The 23109-nt window shown below is 41.3% G+C and overlaps 1 protein-coding gene across 9 annotated transcripts in view; it reads right to left on the bottom strand.

Annotated features, from left to right (window-relative positions):
• The window catches only part of fhod3a (formin homology 2 domain containing 3a), a 71157-nt gene that overhangs the window by 35536 nt on the left and 12512 nt on the right, over nucleotides 1-23109 (bottom strand). For all 9 annotated transcript variants that reach the window (XM_061741020.1, XM_061741021.1, XM_061741022.1 and 6 more), the window contains exon 4: nucleotides 277-344. In XM_061741020.1, the coding sequence (XP_061597004.1) occupies nucleotides 277-344 (68 nt within the window). The remainder of the gene's footprint in view (nucleotides 1-276; nucleotides 345-23109) is intronic.

Here is a 23109-nt window from a genome sequence, read left to right as displayed (position 1 = left end):
TTGCTTTTGTGTGCTTGCACCACGGGGAAAACAAGACCTCTGTTATTTGGTGGCTAGCTCTTGTCATTGTAATCTACTAGACTCACACACTCACTCACACACAGATACAAACACCTCATCACACAGACCCACACGAATACAAAGACGGGGAGAGAAATGCCACGTTGAACGAGATCCCTGTCATCACAGAATCTCACAGCGGCCACAATCACCATGTGTATTCTGCAAACAGCAAACAGTGCATGTGAAACATGTCTGGGTCTGTGTGTGTGGTACCTGAAAAATTTGCTTTAAAGAGAACAGAGCTCTCCTCAGGTCACGTCCGTTGGAGTTGTAGAGTCTTTCTGCAGAGAAAAAGATGCAAATATGGATTTATATGTGAGTGAAGACGACTCAATCTTGACGTCTTGCATATCTCCCTGCACAACTTCAGTCTCTTCTCAGTCATTCAATGAGGGCATCAAAAAACAAAATACAAAGTTGTTTTATACACTGTGTTCCTGCTGTGCAAAAGCGTCACAACAGTCTGAGATGTGAGTGAGGGAAACGCTGCAGTTTGATGGATCCGATCACTCTGCAGGGTTCAAATCACCTGAGGCAGGACCTTCATCACTCAAGTTAGCCTGCCCTCACTCACAGACCAACACGTGCATGATCTGTCTGCCGCGCGTGCACGCAGGCGCACACATGCACGGTACAGGGCCGATTAGAGCCGTACTGGAATGTTAATGAGCTGCTGGCATGGTTTCAACTCGGAGGTATTCAGGTCATGACTCGGAAACCACTCAGGACCAACGGCTGCAGGCTCGTGAACCATGACACCGATATTTACCTTATTTCTACCTTCGGACACAAAGACATTCTTAATGTACTTCTTAACAGTCTTGATGAAGTTAAGCATTGCATCACGTGATTTGATTCTTTATGCATACAGTAACATAAAAATAAAACCCTACAGTTGCATGTCTCTGGAGTGCACAGATAACTTTCTTACATTCACCATCACGTCACCATATTCCTACTGAATTTTCATTTTTCTGGTGCTATTGTTTGATGTCAAATTGTCAACCAATTAGATACATTACTAATTTTACAAGTGGACATAACTACTCTTATTTTATCAGGTTTTTGTCTCTTTCTGTGCATTTGTGACTGAAATAATAACTTTTAGTGTTTCCTGGTCTTACAGTAGTACATTTTGATCATACCTCTGTAAAAGAGACTCTTTATATTTGAATAATCTTGCTATAATCACGAGAGGATAGAAATAATTTTCCTAAGTGCTCTGTATTAAGCCCATAGTCTGTCGGGGTCCATACTGCCAGTTTGGTTGTATGAACAGTTGTGGATTCGACTGTGGGTCAGCACGGGCTTTGGTTACCAGTGTGTGTGTGTGTGTGTGTGTGTGTGTGTGTGTGTGTGTGTGTGTGTGTGTGTGTGTGTGTGTGTGTGTGTGTGTGTGTGTGTGTGTGTGTGTGTGTGTGTGTGTGTGTGTGTGTGTGTGTGTGTGTGAGAGGGTGGGGGTTCACAGAGAGGGCTCGTGGTGAAGGTATGGAAGGACAGATACACAAGCCTTGACGTGGGTCCAGGCTCGGCCTATCTGAGGTCCATGGTAACGGTTGCTATGCTATGCAGGGCTCAATGCCAGGGTCGAAATCATTATCATTCTGCACTCAGACAAAGAATCCCAGGCTTGTCTGTCTCTCCATCTGTGGCACAATTTCTTTGAGATCAGCGGAGGAATTCACTGAGTACATCTGTGATGGTCCACCGTCCAGACGATCAACTCATGGGAGGTCATTAAACCACCCGCGTGCTCAGTGCTAAGTGGCTGCTGCTTTACAGCACTAAAGCTGGTGGTGGTTGATGCTGGGGGACTCAAACAAAGCATGAAGAGAGTAAAAAAATACACCATAATAAGTCATAAACAAGGCTCAGATACTATATAGCTCCCATATTTAGATGGGAGTTTGTTCTGATTTCCTGGTTTTCTTCAGCGTTCCCTGGAAATCAAGTGGTCACTTAAACACACCTCATGGTGCTTGAAGTGTTATGATTCATGTAGACCAGCACTTGTATCGTTTGTGTTCCTCATAAGGCCATGATTGAGGGTGTCAGGGTGACCTTGTAATCTGCTGTCCATCAGGACCGTGCCGACGCCAGCGACAGGGCTTAACCGCGGCGTGTAGTTAAAAGACAAACTTGTACTGCTTGAGAGTTCATATGTGGGTGTTTAAGGACTGTCAATTCAAAAACTCCCTTATAACACTTTGTATGGGGCAAAGGTCAAGATTGACGGACGTAAATGAGAGGAAAGTTACCCGTCTCTGTGTCTGTTGTTCAACGAGGATAAACTTCTGCGTTTGGAACAGTAGTAACTTCATTTATTAAACATCAGAGAGAAATTAGCTCATAAAGCTCCTCCAGATTTTTGCTTAGCGTTTTATATACCAACTATGAAACTCCTTGTGCCATTCTCCTCAAGGTTTTATTTTTTTTTTCCCCAGTTGGAAATTGGAAAAATTGACTTCTTGTTTGTTACTCATTGTTTCAGCAGCACGCAACAGGAAGCCAGAATCCCCAAAAAACGAGCTTGTAAACATTGGAAATTGTTTCCCATAAATCAGAGGCTTTTACACCGACAAAATTTAGATTTAGACTTGTCTACCAGCGGCCGGCTGACTTTTACATCAAAATTCACGACTCAGGGCGAGACTGTGTCTATGCATGTGATCAGTACCAATTTTTGGAGAATAAAAGTGCTGGTCTGGTTTGGTATGTGGTAACAGGCCACTTGAAACATCCAGTGTTTCCACACTTATCAAACCTAATTTATATGTAACACACACACACACACATTAAAGTGTTCAGTTATAATTGCATAAATTGTCTATATTTCATTACTTTCTATACTGTCTTGGGGTTACATTTGCAAAAAAAATGCAAAAAACAAAATTCTCAAAAATGAAAAACCAAAATAGACCGAAAATGGAACAATGTGGGCAAAAATAAAACCAATTTCATCCGTCTCTGTTTCCTCCCTGGATCTGTTTGGTAATTCTGACCCACGATGTTTCTGAAAGCAGTTCTATCAGCATTCCGGGAGCTGATTGGTCCTTACAGCATCATTAGCTGCAATACTTGCTGTTGAATCTCAATATAATAATAGTAGTAATATTTTGCAGAACTACAGTCATATAATTCATGCAACAACTGAAAAAACAGTTATTTAATAACACTAACCCAAATCATTATCGGAATCGAATTGAATCAAATCTTGATAATCGATTCTGAATCTTAAGAATCGGAATCGAATCGATTCTTGACATTTGAATCGATCCCCAGCCCTAGTTAAAACTGAGCTGACATGTCATTAAAACCTAAAAAAGAAATCACGTAAACGTCTGAATAAAGGATCAAACATATAATCTTTGACCCTACCAAAGTAAAGTGTGTTTTTCTTATACTTTCACATCTTTCACACCAAGAGAAATCTGAATTTACTTAGTAAAAGATCCCCCCTCCCAAAAGTTCACAGGTGTAAAAACAGCTTCACACTGCAAGGCATTGATTTGATGGCTGTCCCGACCTGAAGGCTGATAACAAAGGCTTGTCAACAGAATGTCCATTCCTCTGTAGACTAAATAGTGTTTTAAGCGTCATACAATCAATGGACCATTTGTCTATTAACACTAGGACTCCAGCTGCGCTAAGACGGCTGGAATAAGCTGGACATGGATCAAGTATAAATCACCAACTCTCAACCGAGGAATCAACGTCAGTCTTGGGCATGAAGGCTCGCCACGGCTTCACAACACGGCCCCGCCTCCGCCAGGGCTAATGCCTGATGCTCCTGCGCTTCGGCCAGTTACTGCTGGCACCAAACAAACAAATGTGACAGAAAGCAGAGGAGCAGTAACGGCTTTAACAGACAGCTCATCAGACGTAGGAAAAAGTGAAGGCCTGCGTGTCCACGTGTCTTTTACTGGTCATTCTCCTTTTTCCTGGCTCTGGGTTTTATTATTGTCACAAGAAAAGTTTGGACTCTGGTTGGGATGTGTCATCGTGGCCTGTAGATGTGCTTGTGTGCCGCACGCGTGTATGTGTTTGTGTCCTCCAACATGTGCACGGGGCCATGTGCAAGACAGACAGGGGGGAGAGACAACAGGAAGGCATGTTTCTTATATTTATAGGTTCTCTCTGTGTTTTACTGTTTTGTTTTGTTTTTGAGGGCTTGTTGTCATCAGTTCTCGCGTTCGCTGCAATACGTTGATCTCAAAATGTGGTTTATATTCAAAGTCGTGTGAAAGTTCACAAACAGAATGACTTAAATACACCTCTGTGTGATGTAGTGAAAAAAATTACTAACTAATGTGATCAAGCCAAAATCTTTTTTTTCCCACATGCCTTCATTAAAAACAAGACAGAAAATGAATCAATCCTAAGTATGAAAAGAGCATAGGCTACTTTAAGATATTTGCTTTTCTTTAGATTGAACTCCTTTCATGACAGTATGGCAGGCCGAGGTTTGAAACGTTTACACTTGGCCATGTCAAGCTGCAGTTTCCCAGCGTACCGTATCGCCATGGAGACGTGAGGTTCAACAAGCCTTCATTATTAAGGAAATCATTGGCATTACAGCTGCATGCAGACATGTTTATAATGACTTTTTACTTGGATGACATTTATTTGGCAAATACTGTTTGTTTCGTTGGCATTAGTTTATGCAAATCTGGTATAAAACTTACACCGGTTCTGGACCGGATGGTATGAAAGGACTGTTAAGCAGTAAGACAAACGTTATCTGTATTTAATAACTCAAAATCATGTTGTCCATCCGCTAATGATGCTGCAGCTCCCAGCGTCACCTGTTCCAGTCATGGCAAAACGCACTGAAGTTGTGAGAAAACGCCACCAGATTTGACATAATGTAGCAAACACCATATTCCTCTTACAACTGGGTTAACAAAGTCTGTGGTGTATCCTCCTCTCGGCCGCGGGACTGTTGAGCTTTGCAGCATCAATCAGCTGACATCCTGACCTCATCAAGTGTAAAGATTAGAATATTAAATTCAGGCTTAGAAATCATCCTACAGACTAAATCCGTTAGTAGCAATTGTTTTATCAGAAGTGAAATGTTGAGCCTTATCTCCCACACAGCAACATAAAAAGGAGGAAAACCCCAGAGCTGCTGCCAAGTTTATTCTGAAAGATTTTCAGTCCTTCGATCCTTGGAAGCAAAGTTAGTTGAGATTATCTCCAGACAGCAAGTGGTGATACATTTCTACGAGCTAAATTGTGATGTCACTTTGTTTTGTTTTTTTCTAAGTTATGATTTATGATTTCAACTACCGGTACATGCCTGAAGCCTGTTATTTTACACTGTGGTCAGGTCTTTTTAGTTGGCTATTACAACAATGACCTGCGTTTTGAATATTGTCTGATGCTTCAGCGAGGATGACACGCTGAACCCTGGGAGTTTTATAAATAGTAGCAGCAGCTCACACAATAGCATTACTTCATGCTAACAGACACATGTGAAGTAGCCTAGGATGAGCAATGTGGTCAATGAAGAACTAAACGGTGGACGGCGTGGTGTGCTTCAGTATTGCTGCTCACTAGGTTTCTGTCTAAATATAAGGACATTTAAAATGTGTGTTTGTGAACATGTCGTCTGCATAGCAACATAGACGCTCCGAGTGCCTTCAGTGTGGTTCGGGAGCGGTTAGATCCCCAATCTCTTCCTACCATAATAAGATTAATATTGTGACCCCTTCTGCTTTGACTAATCCCTCAACATTTAATGCACCATCTACACATCCTCCAAACAGAAAAAAACACAGCTTAGACAATAAAAAGCCCTGTTGAAATTACTAAGAGCCACAGTGGGGTTTATTTTCTCCCAATTCATCCCAATCCTCTGACTTCACGATGGGCAGGTTTTTATTCATTTATTTATTTTTTGCATTTTTAATTTTCATTTAGCCTTTACTTAACACTTTAGGAATGTCCAAATATCTGTGAGGGTTGTAAAGATTCACATGTAAAGAACAATGCCATAATCAGGCCCCGGCTTATTGGAAACAAGTCTCTTTTTTGACATTTATACAGTATATGTATTTTGTTTTGATGAATGTTGCTAAATGAGAAACATCATGGAGGTAGAATCAACAATTTTCAATCTTTAATTATATTAAAATTCAATTCGAAATACTTAATTACTCCCCAAATGGAAATGAATTAAATTACATTAATTAATATCTGAATACTTTGTTACTTTAGTAGCCCAAAGCAGTGGTGCAAAGCAGAGAAAGAGTTTTGTTTCTCATCAATAAATTCTGCTTTGCTGGTATAAAGAGCAGCTAATTCAACTCTTTTTGTAGCTGACCACGAGCTGGGTTAGATGCAGAAAGTATGTCACGGTATCATCAACATAAAAGTGGAATTCGATATTTGCCTCATTCCATTCAAGAACGTTTAAGGTTAACAGAAATGGTCCAAGGACCAGTCCCTGAGGAACACCTTTCAAACTATCAGTATGTTCAGATGGGCCTCCGCTGTAACTCTCTGCTGCAGATTAAAATGGAGGATTACAAAGCATTGTTAGCTGCCAAAGGTTTTCACTAAAATCATGAATTACTTTTTAAAGTGTCCCTAAAAGCAACAACAAAGACAATATAAAATTATCTTAACTCATTTTATAATAAATAAAATAAAATGCTCTTTACAACATCCAAGCATCTCAGCTTTTTTAGTTAGTTAGTTAGTTTTTAGCACTGTTTGTGAGTCCTTGAAGCTACACGGCCAAAGTTCTGGCCCATTATTATGTACAGCTAAGGATTTAATGGTTTATCACAATTTTAAGAGGATTATTAAGAACTGTTAAGTTCAGCTGTATAAAAGTGAGTTTGTGGAGATCGGATAATACAAATACAAGCTTGCAACTTTACACTTGCTCCCGTATAACCACTCTAGCATGCAGATAGAGCCTACAGTAAATAAAGTACCAGATGTTGTCCTCGGTAAACAGAGCTGAGAGCGTTGTATTGCACTAATACTATATATTAATCTGGCAGTCAGAAGCAGAAAACGACCGTTGATACTATTCCTGTATGCAGGAAGCACTGCACAGGGTCAGTACACATTAATGCATTTTTTAATGCATAACATTAGTTACATGTACATTTATGCCAACATTCTCTCCTCTCCAGTGTTTTAGGAGGCATGAAATGAGAATTATGTCACCACCGCTGACAGCATTTACATTTTTAAATTCAAGGTGGGTTTTATCCCAGATGAACAGAAACAAACACTATTGGGAACACAGCTGTAACTGGGTTTTATCAGTTACACCTCTATCATGTGACATTTGTACCTCTCCTCCCACAGCAAACCTGTTGTCATGCTTCTGGCCAGGGGGAGTTATTTCGGTGGGACACATCTTTATTAGGTCTCGGGGTATTTACAGATAAGCAAGCATGGAGGTGAACCGAGGGTAATGTTTTTCAGCTTACTACAACTGTTTGTTTGTCAGGCATTCGAGGGCAGATCACAGCTGGGAGTCCTGATTTAAGCCCAGTTATAACTGCTGACTTGAGTTTCTGAAGGATTTCATTGCACTTACACCCCCCCACTCACACACACACACACACACACACACACACACACACACACACACACACACACACACACACACACACACACACACACACACACACACACACACACACACACACGGCTGTCTGGGCAAATCAGTCAGCTGGCTTTTAAAAGCCGGTCTTCAGTGGAATCTAAAATAAAGAAGTGAGAGGCGTGTGAGGTGTATCAACACACCACAGAGCTTCAGTCAATCCCTGCAAGTCTTTCCCTCTCTGCCATCTTGCTAAAAATAGGAGCATTAGGTATCCAGCGTACTGTAACGACCCAAGTGACTGGGTTAGATCCTCGTTCAGGTCATGCAGTGCATGAGTGTGTTAGTAACTAAGGTACAAGACCAAAACATGTTCAATAAAATTGTAAAGGTTTTCCTTTAAACGCTGAAAATAAACTTGTTGACGTGTTTAAATAAGAAAACACAAAGCTTTCAGCACCAGTGACTTAAGTTGGATTAAGTTTCTACACGTTATGCAGCACTTTGTGTGAATATGCATGTGCAGAAGCACGAGCTGGACTAGTTCCCTCATGTGCACAAGGACACATCTGTATGGCATAAAGGAATAAATACTCCATCAATCTGCCATAAGCTCATAGTTGGACAATAATGCAGGATTTCAGCCTCCTGTCAAGTGAAGCAAAAAGGAGAAGTTGGCTGGAAGCAAAGGTCAGAACTGCTGAGGACAACTCGCTTATTTTGCGACTGTCTATTTTTTGTCTGTTGGTCTTGGCTTACAGTCCGACTGCTGGAGGCTGCTGAAGCTACAGATGACGATAGCGGCGCTGTGAGCTCACTGTGTGTGTGTGTGTGTGTGTGTGTGTGTGTGTGTGTGTGTGTGTGTGTGTGTGTGTGTGTGTGTGTGCAAAGCAAGACCTTTAAAGTTTGAGTAAGCATAGCAATGTATTTAATCCATAGAAGAAACCTACAGAGCAACATCTACATGCAAATGCCCTTTCAACAAAGGATAATTACAAACGTTGAACTTTAAAGGCATGCATTCAGAAACACAGTTCCATGTACAGTAAATGCTTCAAAAGATCTCCAGACTGCATCCTTGAACTCACATGGGGCATCAGCTAAAGCAGATGTCCACAGGAAGGATACCTACGATAATATAAACACATGCAGACTCATAAAAATACATGCATGCTTACAAACGCAGCACATCCCTGCGCAGCGAAACGCCAGAATGTGTCCTGCGACCCTGCCATGCCCTTGGCACCTGGGATTTAGTCCAAAGGCTATCGCTCAAAAATAGCTACTCACAAACATACCCAGGTTTTCTTACAGGCGCCTCAAGCCGCCACAAGCTTGAGTCGATCTCCACATAAACAGACCAGTGGTACACTGAACCCACAGGGACACTAACTGCTCTTATAATATCTATATGCTTTAATAAACTTCCTCTACTTCTGACTGAGAACATAGACTTTATCTGGTTCCACATTTGTATCTGTTTTTGGATTTACATCAAAGAAGACCCGAGTAGGCATGTAAAAGATGTAGGCCACTGCAGTCTACAGGCAACGTATTTACACTGACATTAGGAAGAAACTGAATTCCTGCATTAGTCAGACTGAAATTGTAGTTTTAAAATGCATGTAAACACCTTAGCCTGAGTGAAATCACATGGAACCAAACTTCTCAGTCGGACTAATGCACCCATATATTGTGACTGAAGTCAAGCTCCCTGCATGTCGACGTTCAACCGGGCTGCAACTGGCCTACGGGCTCTGTGCTTGCATCTCAGAAACCGATACACAGTGTTATCTCTGTGGAATAACATGTCAACCGAAAAAGCATCTTGCTAACAACCTGAAAAAAGAGACAATTGATGTCTATTTGGTTGTTGAGCTGATTCCTTTTGCATGCACGTACAGTATATTGGGACGAAGACAGTCTAGTCAAACTAGAGATTGAACAAATTCTGCATGCAAAAGTATTATGACACAGCATTTGTCAATACATTTCTATATTTTTATTTAAATGTCCCATTTTCATCAGACAAAAAAAAACAGATTTTTGTACGAAATCAAAAAACATGATTTGTTATACTGTTATATGCTTAAAATTCGGGAAGGAGAAATTCTCTTTGCACATCAGTAGCGAATAATTTATTAAATACCAGGCATTTATGTGCTTTCCAGGTCTGATTTGTACTTTTTGATTGTGTTTCTAAATATCACTGACTATAACTGATCTTTCAAACATCTCAACCCAACTTTTTAACTCAACATTCCCTTTAACCCTCTATCGTTCAACACCTGCATGCAACTGACATAGTGTCCATTATTGCTCCTTAATTTCACATGTGCATCCCTTTTTTTCGTCTCTGGAACCAGATATAAATGCAGACGGTGGGAAACACTGTGGTGTTCATCCAACACCCATGTGTGAAACAAGTTCCCAGTGTTCTCCCTTTGCGCTTCCCCCACCCTTTGTCACTTCGTCTCACTTGCGCATTTCTTTTTCACCTCTCACGCTCAGTGCTGATGTCATTGTTAACTAATTGGATTCACTGGGCCTGTGCAAAGAGTTTGTTTGTTGGGAATAAGACGGGGAAAAAATGGCAGACAAACGAAGTGATTGGCTTGAATAAGAGCATTGTGTAGCAACATGTTCCCATCGTCATCACCTCTCACCCATAGTAAGGTTTGATGATAAGGTGCAAGCTAAAGATGCTGAATAGTCATTTAAGCAGTTTAAATGACAAAAGTATTTTTTCCCTTTTGGTTTAAAAATGTAGTTTGGCCTCATTCCATAATCATCTACAATTTATAAAGTAATCCCCACTGGTCAATGCAACATATCATAAAATAAACTTACTATTCAGTAATATGCTATGGCATTAATTATCCAATAAAAAGTAAGCCAAAGATCAGAGGCAGTGAAAAAATTAAACTGTTTATGCCTCTGTGGAGGATCAGTAGCAGCCAGGTGCTGTTAATCAAACCTGATTCAACAAGTTTGATCACTTCTATAAAAGTAGATCCTTTGACCCTTTGATGGTCTGGAGCATGCAGGTCTGTGTTAACACAATGCCAAAGAGGAAAGACATCAGCAATGACCTCATGAGGCAATGGTTGCTGTCAGAGAGTCTGGGATGGGATAAATGGAAATCTAAAAAAAAAAAAAATCATAAAAATCTTGAGTTCATCATTCTGGAGTGAGAGATTATTTACAAGTGGAAAACATTTAAAACAGTCGCCAACTTTCCCAGGAGAAGATGAGAGCAAGCTCAAACCGAGGTCAGACTGTGCAATTCTCAAAAGAATTAAAAAAATGAAAAAGAAAAAAAAAGAGCTCCATCTCAGACTTTATGGGCCTGAGTCAGAATTTTAAATATCATAGTTCATAAAATTAAAATTAGAAACTGACATCACCGGTATGACTCCTAAGGAAAAAGCCTGCTCTCTTTAAAACGAAATTTGGCAACATGGCCTAAAGTTTCTTCAGATAGATAGATAGATAGATAGATAGATAGATAGATAGATAGATAGATAGATAGATAGATAGATAGATAGATAGATAGATAGATAGATAGATAGATAGATAGATAGATAGATAGATAGATAGATAGATAGATAGATAGATAGATAGATAGATCGATCAAGCAGCACAGGTTCGAATCCTGGCCTGACACTCTTTCCTGTGTTTATTTCCCCCTCTATATACCAATTTTCTGTCCACTTACTTTGAATTAAGGTCACACGTGCCATAAAATCTTTTCTTGACACTCCGTGATCAGGAATGACCCCATGACCCCACAAAGGTTACGTCTCTTGCATGGTTTGTTGTTCTGGTTCTGTCTGTTGTTTGTATGTTCTGTTCTAAACTTTGTTAATACCACTCGGTCTGCAAATTTCTTTCTTTATTTAAATTTTTTCTTTTTTATTGTGAGGTTTTGTGATTGTAAGGGATGGTTTTAATATTTTGAGTTTGTTTTTTGTTTGATTTTGTTTGTGTGAGTGTTTGTATAAAATCTGGAATTTTGAAAATGAGGTATACCAAAAAGAGGAATGACCCCACGACCAGAATGTTCAGGAACCTCCACAAGAAGGAAGCATGTTCGTGCCTCGGTTTAGGTTGTCCAAGTGGCCTGGAAAAACTGCTGAGTGGGGAGAATGTGTTGACTCGGTGCTAATTGGACATGCTGAGGAGAGGAGACGACATTGTTCAGCAGTCTCAGTGCCTTCTTGGCGTATGAGCCGCGTCTCGTTCTCTCGTTCATCGCCACCACTGCAGTGTACGCAAACAGAAACACAGCAACCATCTCCATGCCTTCAATGCCAGTTTTTTTTTTTTTTTCATTTTTAACTTTCTTTGCTGCCTTTTTTAAAATTTATTAGCTCTTGGCAAACAGCAAAAGTGGTGCACAACCACCTTCAGGTGCTTGGAGTGTTATTTGGCTATGTCAGTGGGTCTTAGGGGCTCCATTACTGTAAATGGAGACACAACAGCTGAAAGGACCGCGGAGGAGGTTATCTCTGTTACAACTCCAGCCTCCTGGGTTTTACCCGGACCTCCGCTGGCGGAAATACAGATTATGAGGATATCGGACTAAAACCTAAAACTTGGCTGAAACCGAATCGTACAACAGAGTATTGATTACTGACCCCAAAGTCCAGACTTCAACCCGATTAAAATGTTCTGGCAGATCCGTAGGACAGCTGTACATAAATTACCCTCTGTAAACCCCCATGAACACAAACAGGAAAGAGCTGTAAAGAGTTGGCCCAAATTCCCTCGCAACAAAAAAAGGATTTCCTGGTTACTGCTACTAAAGGTGGTTCGCACACGTATTGGGCAATTTTGGTTTAGTTTTTGTTGCACAAATAATGATATGTTAGATTGTTCATGTGAAGTCAGATTTGACTTATTTCAGTACCTGGTATATGATTTTTTTTTTATTATTATTATTGCGTAAAACTGAAAGTTGATGTACTTTCCTTTTTTGCACATGAGAGAAGCCTGATGGAGGCAGACGAAAATAATCCGAAAGGAAACTACAGAAGCAGCAGAGGGAGAAACCAGAGCAGAGTCCGAGTGAGTAAACAGAGAGGATCCAGGAGGATATGTGCTGCTCACTGAGTGGATTAAGGGAGTAAAATCTTGCTCTGACTCATACCGGGCCTGTTATTATACTCCTCCCTTGTGAGTGTGCATGTTGTGTGCATCTTCCTGAAACAGCTGGCACACCGATATATGCCATAAGCCACTGTGTGAATGGGATCACGGTACAGTCGGATGCATTTGGAGGCAGAGAAGACGAGTGATCCGACCATTTCCTCCGGCTTTGCATCTGTAGCCTCGTGACAGATCCCCAGTTCATTTCATATTTAACTTTGTTTGTGAACTACTTGTGGAAACGTGAAGAAAAACTATTGAAATCAATCTGCATAATACACCAGAAATCCCACATAAGTGGCACTGGATGAGCAAACTGTCTGGCACAGAGATGTCAGTCAAGCTGGTGTTTTTGGCAGAACTGCACCACCGTGGCATTACTTTTTTGCTTTCTGTTTATCCTCAACTGTTATTCAGCAGTCCTCAGAGCTGAAACGTTGGCTCTCTACTGCTTCTCTGTCTGGCAGGTGTATTTCCGCCGTGCTTCGTTTTTTTCCCCTGAGTTCCTTTCCTAATTGATTTACCATTTTCCTGGAAGCCATCGCTCCCCATCTCTTTCCGCACATCCCTTAAACCCATCATCACTACAACCTTTCATCTTGATGAGATGCCAAGCGTGTGTTCTGCATGTTTGGTCTCTGCTAATAGTGATGTTTTATTTCATTATGCAAAGTTTTGAAATGATTAAAACAGGACCAACCGGACGTTTACCCCGGTGCAGTCAGGTGGACGCAGGAATGGGTCCAGACGAAAAGACCTGCGCAGCAACGTGCGCTCACACTCTAGTTTATTTCCTACTTTGTTCCACTACGCCAACACAGGCCTGGGAGACCAAACCACAAACAGCAGCATGTTGTGCCACAACGCAACAGTTGGGTTTCTCGTGCTTGTCAGCATAACTAAAGCCCCGGGGAAAACCCTGCCACATCCACACAGAGCGACTGCCACACTACAGCGACACATCAAGACACTGAGCAAGGAGAGAGAGGTGCTGCTCACTCTCATATCTACTTGCAGCAGCATAAAATAATACTATAAATGTCACACCAAATGATGAGCAACACATGTTGTTTTTATTATATGTTCATTATCTCTTTATCTCTCTTTATTATCCAGCATGAACAGGAAGATATATTGAATTTAATTCAAAGTAATTCTAATTAAGTGAGTCAGTTTGATAGTTACTTCGGAGTCATTGGAAAAGGTTTAAGGCTGTGGGTTCAGGGATGACCGGCTATAGTTCAACGAACCTGAAGCAGTCTGAAGACATTCCAGTGTGTAATCGTTGTGTTGTGTAGAGAAAAAGAGCAGTTCATTGTGATGTGCAACTTATGCAACGGTGGTTTTATCAGACCCAGCGACCAGAGGCTCGGGAGAAGCACCCAGCACAGAGCCAGCCTTGTTAACGAGTTTGTTCCAGTTGCTTTGAGTCCCTAGCGCCGGTGCCGCTGCATCAACAGATGACTGCAGGTGAAAACTGCACTGCCACGTTAGATTTTACAGCAGCTTCTGAACATTGTTCAGTCAAAAGTCACTTTGGCAAACTAAATTTACCCTGGATTTAGCCATGCATTCTGGTAAGCAAGACATAAAGTGTATAAGCTGTGATGCAGTTTTTAAAAATGTCCCTTGAATTTCTGAAATCCTTGTTTACACTTTAATAAAAGGTAACATTCATCAACCAGTTAAAGAACCGGGGGCTTGCTCTCACAGAATAACGTGCAATGTCGTTCACAATAGATGACATGGCATTCTTTGTGTCATATGCGACTGACATGAGTTCTTCTTTCTACTTTCTGACCTGCTGTCTCGTTTGTGGAGCTTCTCTAGAGCGAAGTTGGGATGTATTTTCATTCCCGCCTTGGTGGGTCAGTCATTTCCCTACTCAATACCACTGTCATGACATGATGATGATGGTGATGTTTCTTTACTTCGCAGGTAAGCAAACACACAAGCAGCTCACGACAAACTTAGCTTTAGTGCAGTTACCTCTGCATGAATTTCAGGATTCATTTCTAACAAACATCAATACATTTGCAAAACATCTTGTTTTGCTGGAAATCAAATGTGAAAGGCATCCATACATCTGCTTCTCTCATTTTTTACAGCATCCTTCATTCCAGCAGTTATGTAACAGTACTCCACTTTGTTGCTTTATATTTTCATCAAAGTGCACAAGAGCTACTCACGACTCATTTCACCTTTCCACGCAAATACACCAGCTCTGATTGGCTGTTGTCTCAGACTAATAATTTCACTTCATTTGTTGACTAAAGTGTGATAAAACTATTTTTTACAAAAATGATGATGAAAATTAGATTTTTCTTTCCCACATCAGTAAAGGCATCACGATGACAGTCCCTGGGGAGCATGTTTCAGTGTGAGTACAGAACTGCAAGGAAAGTATTTGGTACATTTGTTTTGTGGGGCAAATAAATATCAAAACAGAGTTCTCGCCACCAGACTTTAGGTGCATAAGCAGCATCCTCCTACAAACACTACAGAACCTCTGCTTCTGTCCCTTCTTGTAAAAGTGTCAATGTATCCAACCGAGACAGACACATGGAAGTTACGCTTATATGGTTTAATATTATTACACGGAAACACAAACTTGAACCATTTTTCATGCAAACTTTTGGCTCAAACTTTTGCTTCACTCTCTTGAGAATCAGACTTTTGCTAAGTTGAGCTTTTTTTCTTCTTCTTCTTTCAAAATGTCACAATATTAGAGTTTAAAGCTGAGGTAGTCAAGTCTTCTTAATCACATAGTCAAATTGGTCAAAAGGCCGCACATCGGTCGCCATCGAGTCACCATCAGAGTAAGATTTCTCTCTGTTTGACATCGTGTTAACGCTCGTGTTAACGCTCATTTTTCAGTTTGTTGAAATATTGCAATCCTCCTGCAATCAAGTTGAAATACATCTTTGAGGCTTTTATTTGTTTTCCCATCAATGACAACGTCTCAATGTCCTCTCTCCTGACCTACACTCATCCGGCCACCTTGCTAGTACCGAATTGGACCCCTTTTGCCTTCAAAACCGCCTTAATCCTTCATGGCATAGATTCAACAAGGTACTGGAAACATCCCTCAGAGAGTTTGGTCCATATTGACATGATAGCATCACACAGTTGCTGCAGATTGATCGGCTGCACATCCATGATGGGAATCTCCTGTTCCACCACATCCCAAAGGAGCTCTATTGGACTGAGATCTGGTGACTGTGGAGGCCGTTTGAGTACAATGACCTCATCCTCATGTTCAAGAAACCAGATGATTCTTTATGACACCTTATCCTGCTGGAAGTAGCAATCAGAAGAGGTACACTGTGGTTATAAAGGGGTGGACATGGTCAACAACGATACTCCTTAGGCTGTGGAGTGACACGATGCTCAGTTGGTATTAACTGGCCCAAAGTGCGCCAGCAAAATATCCCCCCCACCACTACACCACCACCACCAGCCTGAAGCATTGATACAAGGCAGGAAGGATCCATGTTTTCATGTTGTTGACGCCAAACTCTGACCAGACCAAATCGATTTTCGCTGCAGAAATCGAGACTCATTTACAACGCAACGTTTTTCCTTCTTATTCTTCTTGATTTCCAGTTCTGGTGAGCCTGTGTGAATTGTAGCCTCAGTTTCCTGTTCTTAGCTGACAGGAGTGACCGATTGTTGACAGGTGTGGTCTTTTGCTGCTGTACCCATCCACCTCAAGGTTCCACGTGTGTTCAGAAATGTTCTTCTGCATACCTCAGTATGGCCATTCTCCTCTGACATCAACAAGGGATTTGCACCCACAGAGCTGCTGCTCACAGGATAGTTTCTCTTTTTCTGACCGTTCTCTGTAAACCCTAGAGATGGTTGTGCGTGAAAATCCCAGTAGATCAGCAGTTTCTGAAAAACTCAGACCGGCCCGTCTGGCACCAACAACCACACCACGTTCAAAGTCAATTAAATCACCTTTCTAACCCATTCTGATGCTGGTTTGAACTGCAGCAGATCGTCTTGACTATGTCTACATGCCTTAGTCCATTGAGTTGCTGCCATGTGATGGGCTGATTAGACATTAGCATTAACAAGTAGTGTACCTAATAAAGTGGCCGGTGAGCGTATAAAACATATGGCCATTGAACTGAAACTCTAATTTCAAAATGTTACAAGAAACAAAAGACAAGTACAATCTAAAATAGCAGGAGGCACACAGGTTTCTGCACAGACGTGGAGCACCTTTGTTTACATTTCCCTTTATTAAATTCAGCCGCTCAAAATGTGTCCTCTGCAGAAATCAACACAACTAAGAACAAAACCGTAAAGCAGCCTCAGCCTGCCTGTTACCTGTAGTTAGTTACCGGTAGTTTTAGTGGGTTTCTTCACAGCTGCTGGTACTGTGAAGTCCTATCAGCACTGCCTCCAACTCTAACACCTCATCGCCCATCTCTCGACCTCCCACGGCAGCAACCAAAGCATGACACATGTGGGTAACCCTCAGAGTCGTAGCTGCTGGCACCAGTAAACCATTTATTCTGTCCCTCAATGAAAAATCCTGCATATGTGAGCATATTCATCTGCTGCTGATCAATGATATGACGGTTGAAATGACATGGAAGCATAAACATCAAATTTAGTTTGTGTGTAGGGAAAAAAAACAGAGTGACTGACACGTCGAAACCTGTCAAACACCGTGCAAACAGTTCACGAGCCTCGCTAAATTTCCCTGTTGACTCAGGAGTCAACCGAAGCATCCCAAGACAGCTCTTTCAGCCGCAGCCCCAGGTGCACATCAGAACAAAGAGTCAGGGAAAGCAGATGCACACCGCATCCACGCAGAAATGTTGAACCGATGACTAAACATGGCAGAAATTCTGACTACACAGCAACAGACTTCCTGAACAATAAAGATTTATCTCCATGTCGGACCATGTCGTTACCAGGCCTCATCTCCCTCTGCAGGGGTTCACCAGCACAGTAAACTGCCGTCAACTCATTCTGCAGAATCTTAAGGAGTGTCTGCTGCCGCTACCACTACAACCCTCTCAGCAAAGCTGCACTGAGCACTTCTCTAACAGCCAAGACCACCCTGGCAGTCAGTCTTAACTGTATTTGCACAGAATGCGTACACCATCAAATCCATACGCAGTGCTTACGTAGAGTCGGTTTAATCTTTGTTGTGCCTATTCTCACCTTTTTATCCATTCGAAGCAGCAGGATAAGAGCATACCAATGGGGGCTGAATGAGTGAATCACAAGTGTTGTGTTTGGGAATAGAAAGTGTGGTGACGAAGGAGAAAGGTAAGGGTGAGTAGAAGATAGACAGACAGATGCAACAAGAGCTTTGACTTCAGGTTTTCAGCAAGCTGCTGATTTGTTATGCAACAGTCCAGCCGCAGAAATTCAAAGCAAGTCAAACTTCACTGCAGCTCAACCTCTGGTGCCCACCTGTCTTTTTACGATCCCGTGGGAGGGGGTGATTTGAGATAGATAATTGGGGAGCAAAAAAATCCAAGAGACCAAGACAATCTTTCTGAAAAAAGGCCTAAATTCCAGACATCGGTGCCAAGGGGATTGAAAAGGCTCCAAAACACATGCCAGATCTTTTGTTCTGCGCTCTGAATCTTCTGTTTCACCTGCTGCATCTCTCATAACGAGATATTTTATCCGTCAGATAGAAGCAGCTCTCCTTATTTAATTGGTCGGATTACAACCCATCCCTTCACTTCAGCAGAGGCTGTGAGATGAGGCTGTGTGGGAAACGAAACCTTTGGGAATATTAAAGTCATCAGTCACCGAGCGTTCAGTTTAAGCACAATACAAACAGCTAAAAAACATTTCCACTTTGGACCATTTCCCAAACTTTTGCTTTTGGGTCAATCAATCGATCAACTTCCCATTAATGACTGTTTGAACAAATGCATCAACCATTAAAAGGCCTTTGATTAATTCTCTACTTGACGTCATTCCCAGTGAGTGGTATGGATTTCCACCCAAGGGAAACCATTTTTTATAATGCAGCAGCACAAACTTTATGCATTTTGATGCCACTAGGCGGACAGAAATAGAGCTAGAAAGACTTGAGATGCTTGAATGCTTGAGCCCTAATTTACAATATTAAAAAGAGAAAAGATAGTTTCTCAACCAGGTAATGGAGACGTATTATGAAAAAAAAAATATGCTTGAGAAAAAAATATTTCTGTATTTCTGTTTCTGATGTGAAGAGTAACTCAGAAACTCCAACATACCATACGAATGATCAGTTTTCTACATCTTTAAGTCGCTCTACTCCACATCATGGTGCTGGGAGTGAAGAGCACAGAGCTGCAGGACGGGTCTAAAAGAGGCACGTACTGCAGAACACGGTGGTGAAGTGGAGGTGAACTTGGGCTGTCGTACCATATCTGTGTATTTAACCAAAATACTGTACTTCAGATTCAAGGAAATACATCTGCTTGTTGAAAAAAAAGTTTAAACTAAGGTGATTTATTGTCAGCCCTATATTTCTGTCAGTATTATATTAATCATATTTAGGTTCATGTGTAAAACCTGTACTGTGATGATGAAACTGTCTTCTTCTGACAGAAGTAAGCACAACCTGATGACTGTCCTCTTTTAGATGAAGTGTCAGACTTTCATATACAATACCACCCAGGAAGTCCTCCACATAAAGGACTTCAAAAATGCCCTCTCAAAACATATTTGGCTCATCATCTGTCCGTCACCATCATGAAGATGCAGCGCTGCCAGGAGCGGAGCCACGTTCACAAACGCTCGTCATGCATGCTTCATTTTCAAACTGGTTAATTTGGGAGCAGATACTTCAACTATGTGACATACTGAGACTGAACGACTAAAACGCTGCTAAAAGTGTAAACAAAAGGTAGAATGTGCACATTTCCCATGCTGCTCTTCTGCCCAAATCCCTCTTTTTTAACTCTGACATTTAGTGAGTTGAGGTTCAGAGCTGTGTTGCGCCTTCCTCGCATGCTTCTGTGCTGTCAACACTTTCTAAAGATAACAACTCCGCTTCACCCCACCTCTCTGCATCATGCAGCCACGCTGCTCGGTGACTCTGCTGCGACGGAGGCGGTTGCAGTTAACCCCTTAAACGCGGGGTTCAGATGGAGATGCAGACAACGGGGCTCGTGAGAAAAAAAGGCTGATTGTGTGAGAAAGAGTGAAACGGGATGAGTTTCAGGCCACTCCTTGTGAAGCTAAAGCTGACACTCGGGAAATTGGACACCAATCTGACACACATACACACACACAAAAAAAAAGCCAGGACAACCAGATTTCCCAGTGGGGCTAAGGGATGGTAAAACCTGGATCTCTGATTTACACGGTGTTGCTCATACAAGCAGGCGAAGCTGCCGATTTGCTGACCATGTCCTCTTTCTCGTCTACGACAGTAAAAACACATTAACGCACAAACATTGTCACACCCTCGTTCATACGTGCACGAACCACTGAGCTTCTTTAATCCCAAACCGGCAAGCCTCTGGGTAATTTGATCTTTCGTCAGGAGTGCTGAGAAATGCCCAGGAGAGCTGTGTTTTTCATCGTAGCATCCTTTTTTTTTCTCACCCTTGTGGCCTTGAAAGAAGATCAGAGGACAACCGAAAAAGGTTAAAGGACATCCGAGCTCAACACATCCGGATCTTTGCAAGCCAAAGCAAAGCGCTTGTGAAGATGGTAGGATGCAAGGAGCTCATCTGTTCCCCGAGTTTTAATTTAAGATATAAATAAATAAATAGCCACACGCGTAACTCAAAGTCCTCACATGCTTATCGATGACTGTGAGTTGTAATCCTCAGAGCAATCGGCAAACTTCATTAAAGAAAGATTTAAATGGTTTGAACGATACAACAGAGACATTCTGGTCAATAGATCTTAAGTTTGCATGGATCGCTGATCGTCTCTGTCTGATTAAACAGCATTTTTGCTTAACGCAGAAGAATTACTCGCTGGAACTTCAGAGTTTCCACTCCAGTCGGGGTTTGATTGCTCCGGAGCATCTGTGCCAAGCTGAATTAAATCTGCATTGTGGTAAAAAGGACTCAGCTAAGTCTGTCATCATGCCTTGACTTTGGTCAAAAAGTCCCCCAAGCTATTTAAAAGCAAATGCATCACGTTGTTAATGATGATGCGATGTTTTTTATTTTATTTTATGTTTGTTTTTAGTTGTTTTTTTACTTCTCTACAAAGAACGCAATGAGTTCAATATCATGAAGAAACAGAGAAACACACGTCCACATGGTCCAAGTCCAAGAGAACCAGCACGTGTGTGTGTGTGTGTGTGTGTGTGTGTGTGTGTGTGTGTGTGTGTGTGTATGTCTGTGTGTGTGTTACATGTGCAACAGCATGAGAGAAGGATTAAGTTCACACCACTTCACTTCTGTTCACTCAGGCACATCAGCTGATGTGAAAAAAGATCTTTCACCTGCTTGGGCATAGATGACATGTTAGCAGCATGTGGCTGCTGACTCAGGTCGCTGCTCGTCCTGCTCAGAGCAGCACGTGTCTGTTTCAAACACGTTCAGATTTAACCGAGAATTCGTTCTTGTGAGTAGTCAGCAGGTCGACGGTGATCTACCAACGGTGGAGCAGTATCAGGAGTTTGAGTTTGCTGCAAGTTGCTTCTCTTTTTGGTTATGAAATGTAACAAACGTCTTGCTGGTTTAAAAACATTTTTGAAACAGGTTTAATTTGATTTATAATACAATGCATGAATGAATAACAATAAAAAAAGACATTTGATTCAGATGAAGTTTCTGCATGTGCTCATTTGCTCTGCTTGACATCCAAAGCCCTGCTTAGAGAGACCTTTCACCTCATCACGTTCTCAGCCAATCGGAGACACTGATTCCAGGATCCAGAATTAGCGCTGCTATCACTGGCATGAAGAACGCCGGCTATGTAGCCGAGTCATGGAGGAAGTCAGTGAAAAGCACTCAAGCCAAGAGAGAGAAAATGACTGGGATAGTTGCTAACAGCTATAAAGACTTTGGTGCAGCATTTGTGTGTCATATATCACATCAAAAAATAAAAATAATCAAAAAAATATATTTTTTAAAAACATTATAAACTAGATTTAACAGCTATATCATCTTAAAAGCACTTTATTATCATTTATCAACAGATAAGTTACATTTGATCTTTTTTGACACATCCCTTTATTATTTTTAAATGAAACATTTAAGTGAACATTTTTAGTTATTAGTTAGGCCATATTAATCTCTTAACTCCGTCACAAAACTCCACTGAAAGCGTTTGCTTTTAAATGTACTTAAAAATGAAACTTCAATTCCATTTGAAGGTTTTGTGAATCTGTCAGATTTTCCGTCAACTATGAACTCCTTGTCAGCCGTTTCAGGAATCACCTGCTTCGCTACCGGAGCCGTGAAGTTCAGCTCCAACTGAACTCACAGCACAGCTGTCTTTTTTAAATTGCTATAAAGCAACAAATGTTTTCTGACAATATGGCACACAGTTCTTATTGCATGACTTTGTGAGAGATATTATACAGATATTATATAAACTTTAAACATGTGTGATGGTAATCCTGATGCGTTACATTGCAGAGAGCTGTTAATAGCCTACTGTATTATCATGATTGAAAGAAGCCACACTCGTGAGCTTCTTCTCATTCGCTGGAGTCAGCGCAGGTATTGAATGGATCAGAGAAGACGTGTGGCAAACACAACTGCACATTTTCAACAATCCAGAAAGTCCTGGTCTGGAAGCCCTTTATGTTTTCATTCCCAATGCCAAAAATACCAAGTTTGGACTTGTGTAGTTGGTATTTCTTACTTTATCTCGGGAAAGCGTGCTACAGATGATGCAGTTTGGTGTTTGTGCAGAAACAGTTTGTGCTACTGAAACGGCAGCTCAGCTCACAGCTCAGCACAGCACAGCTAGCAGGTTAACAAATATTCAATATCTAATAATACATTTTATTTGTTAGGCGCCTTTCATGGCACTAAAGGTCATTTACACTTTAACTGAACATACAACAGACTGACAATTAAGAAGGAGCTTGGAGTTCTCTGGTAAAAAATGTTAACAATTACTATCTATTTTTTTTTTAATTAATCCTATGCTTTTGTATTTCAACTGTGTTGAAAGTCAAACTCTGGGCAGAAAAAATGAAATACATCAGAAAATGGCGAAGATAGTCTTCAGATAGGCTCGATGCTGACCACAAATTTGAAGTTTAAAGAAGACTTTAGCCTGAGGTTGCAGAGATGAGCTTGCCCAGATGCTGACTGCAGTGATGAGGCTTCACAGGAACACAAGGACACAGACACGAACGCATATGGAGAAAAGGAGGTTGAAAC

The sequence above is a fragment of the Cololabis saira genome, chromosome 15 (assembly GCF_033807715.1).
Source record: "Cololabis saira isolate AMF1-May2022 chromosome 15, fColSai1.1, whole genome shotgun sequence".
In the NCBI taxonomy this organism is placed as follows: Eukaryota; Metazoa; Chordata; class Actinopteri; order Beloniformes; family Belonidae; genus Cololabis; species Cololabis saira.
This window is presented reverse-complemented; position numbering and strand designations above follow the sequence as displayed.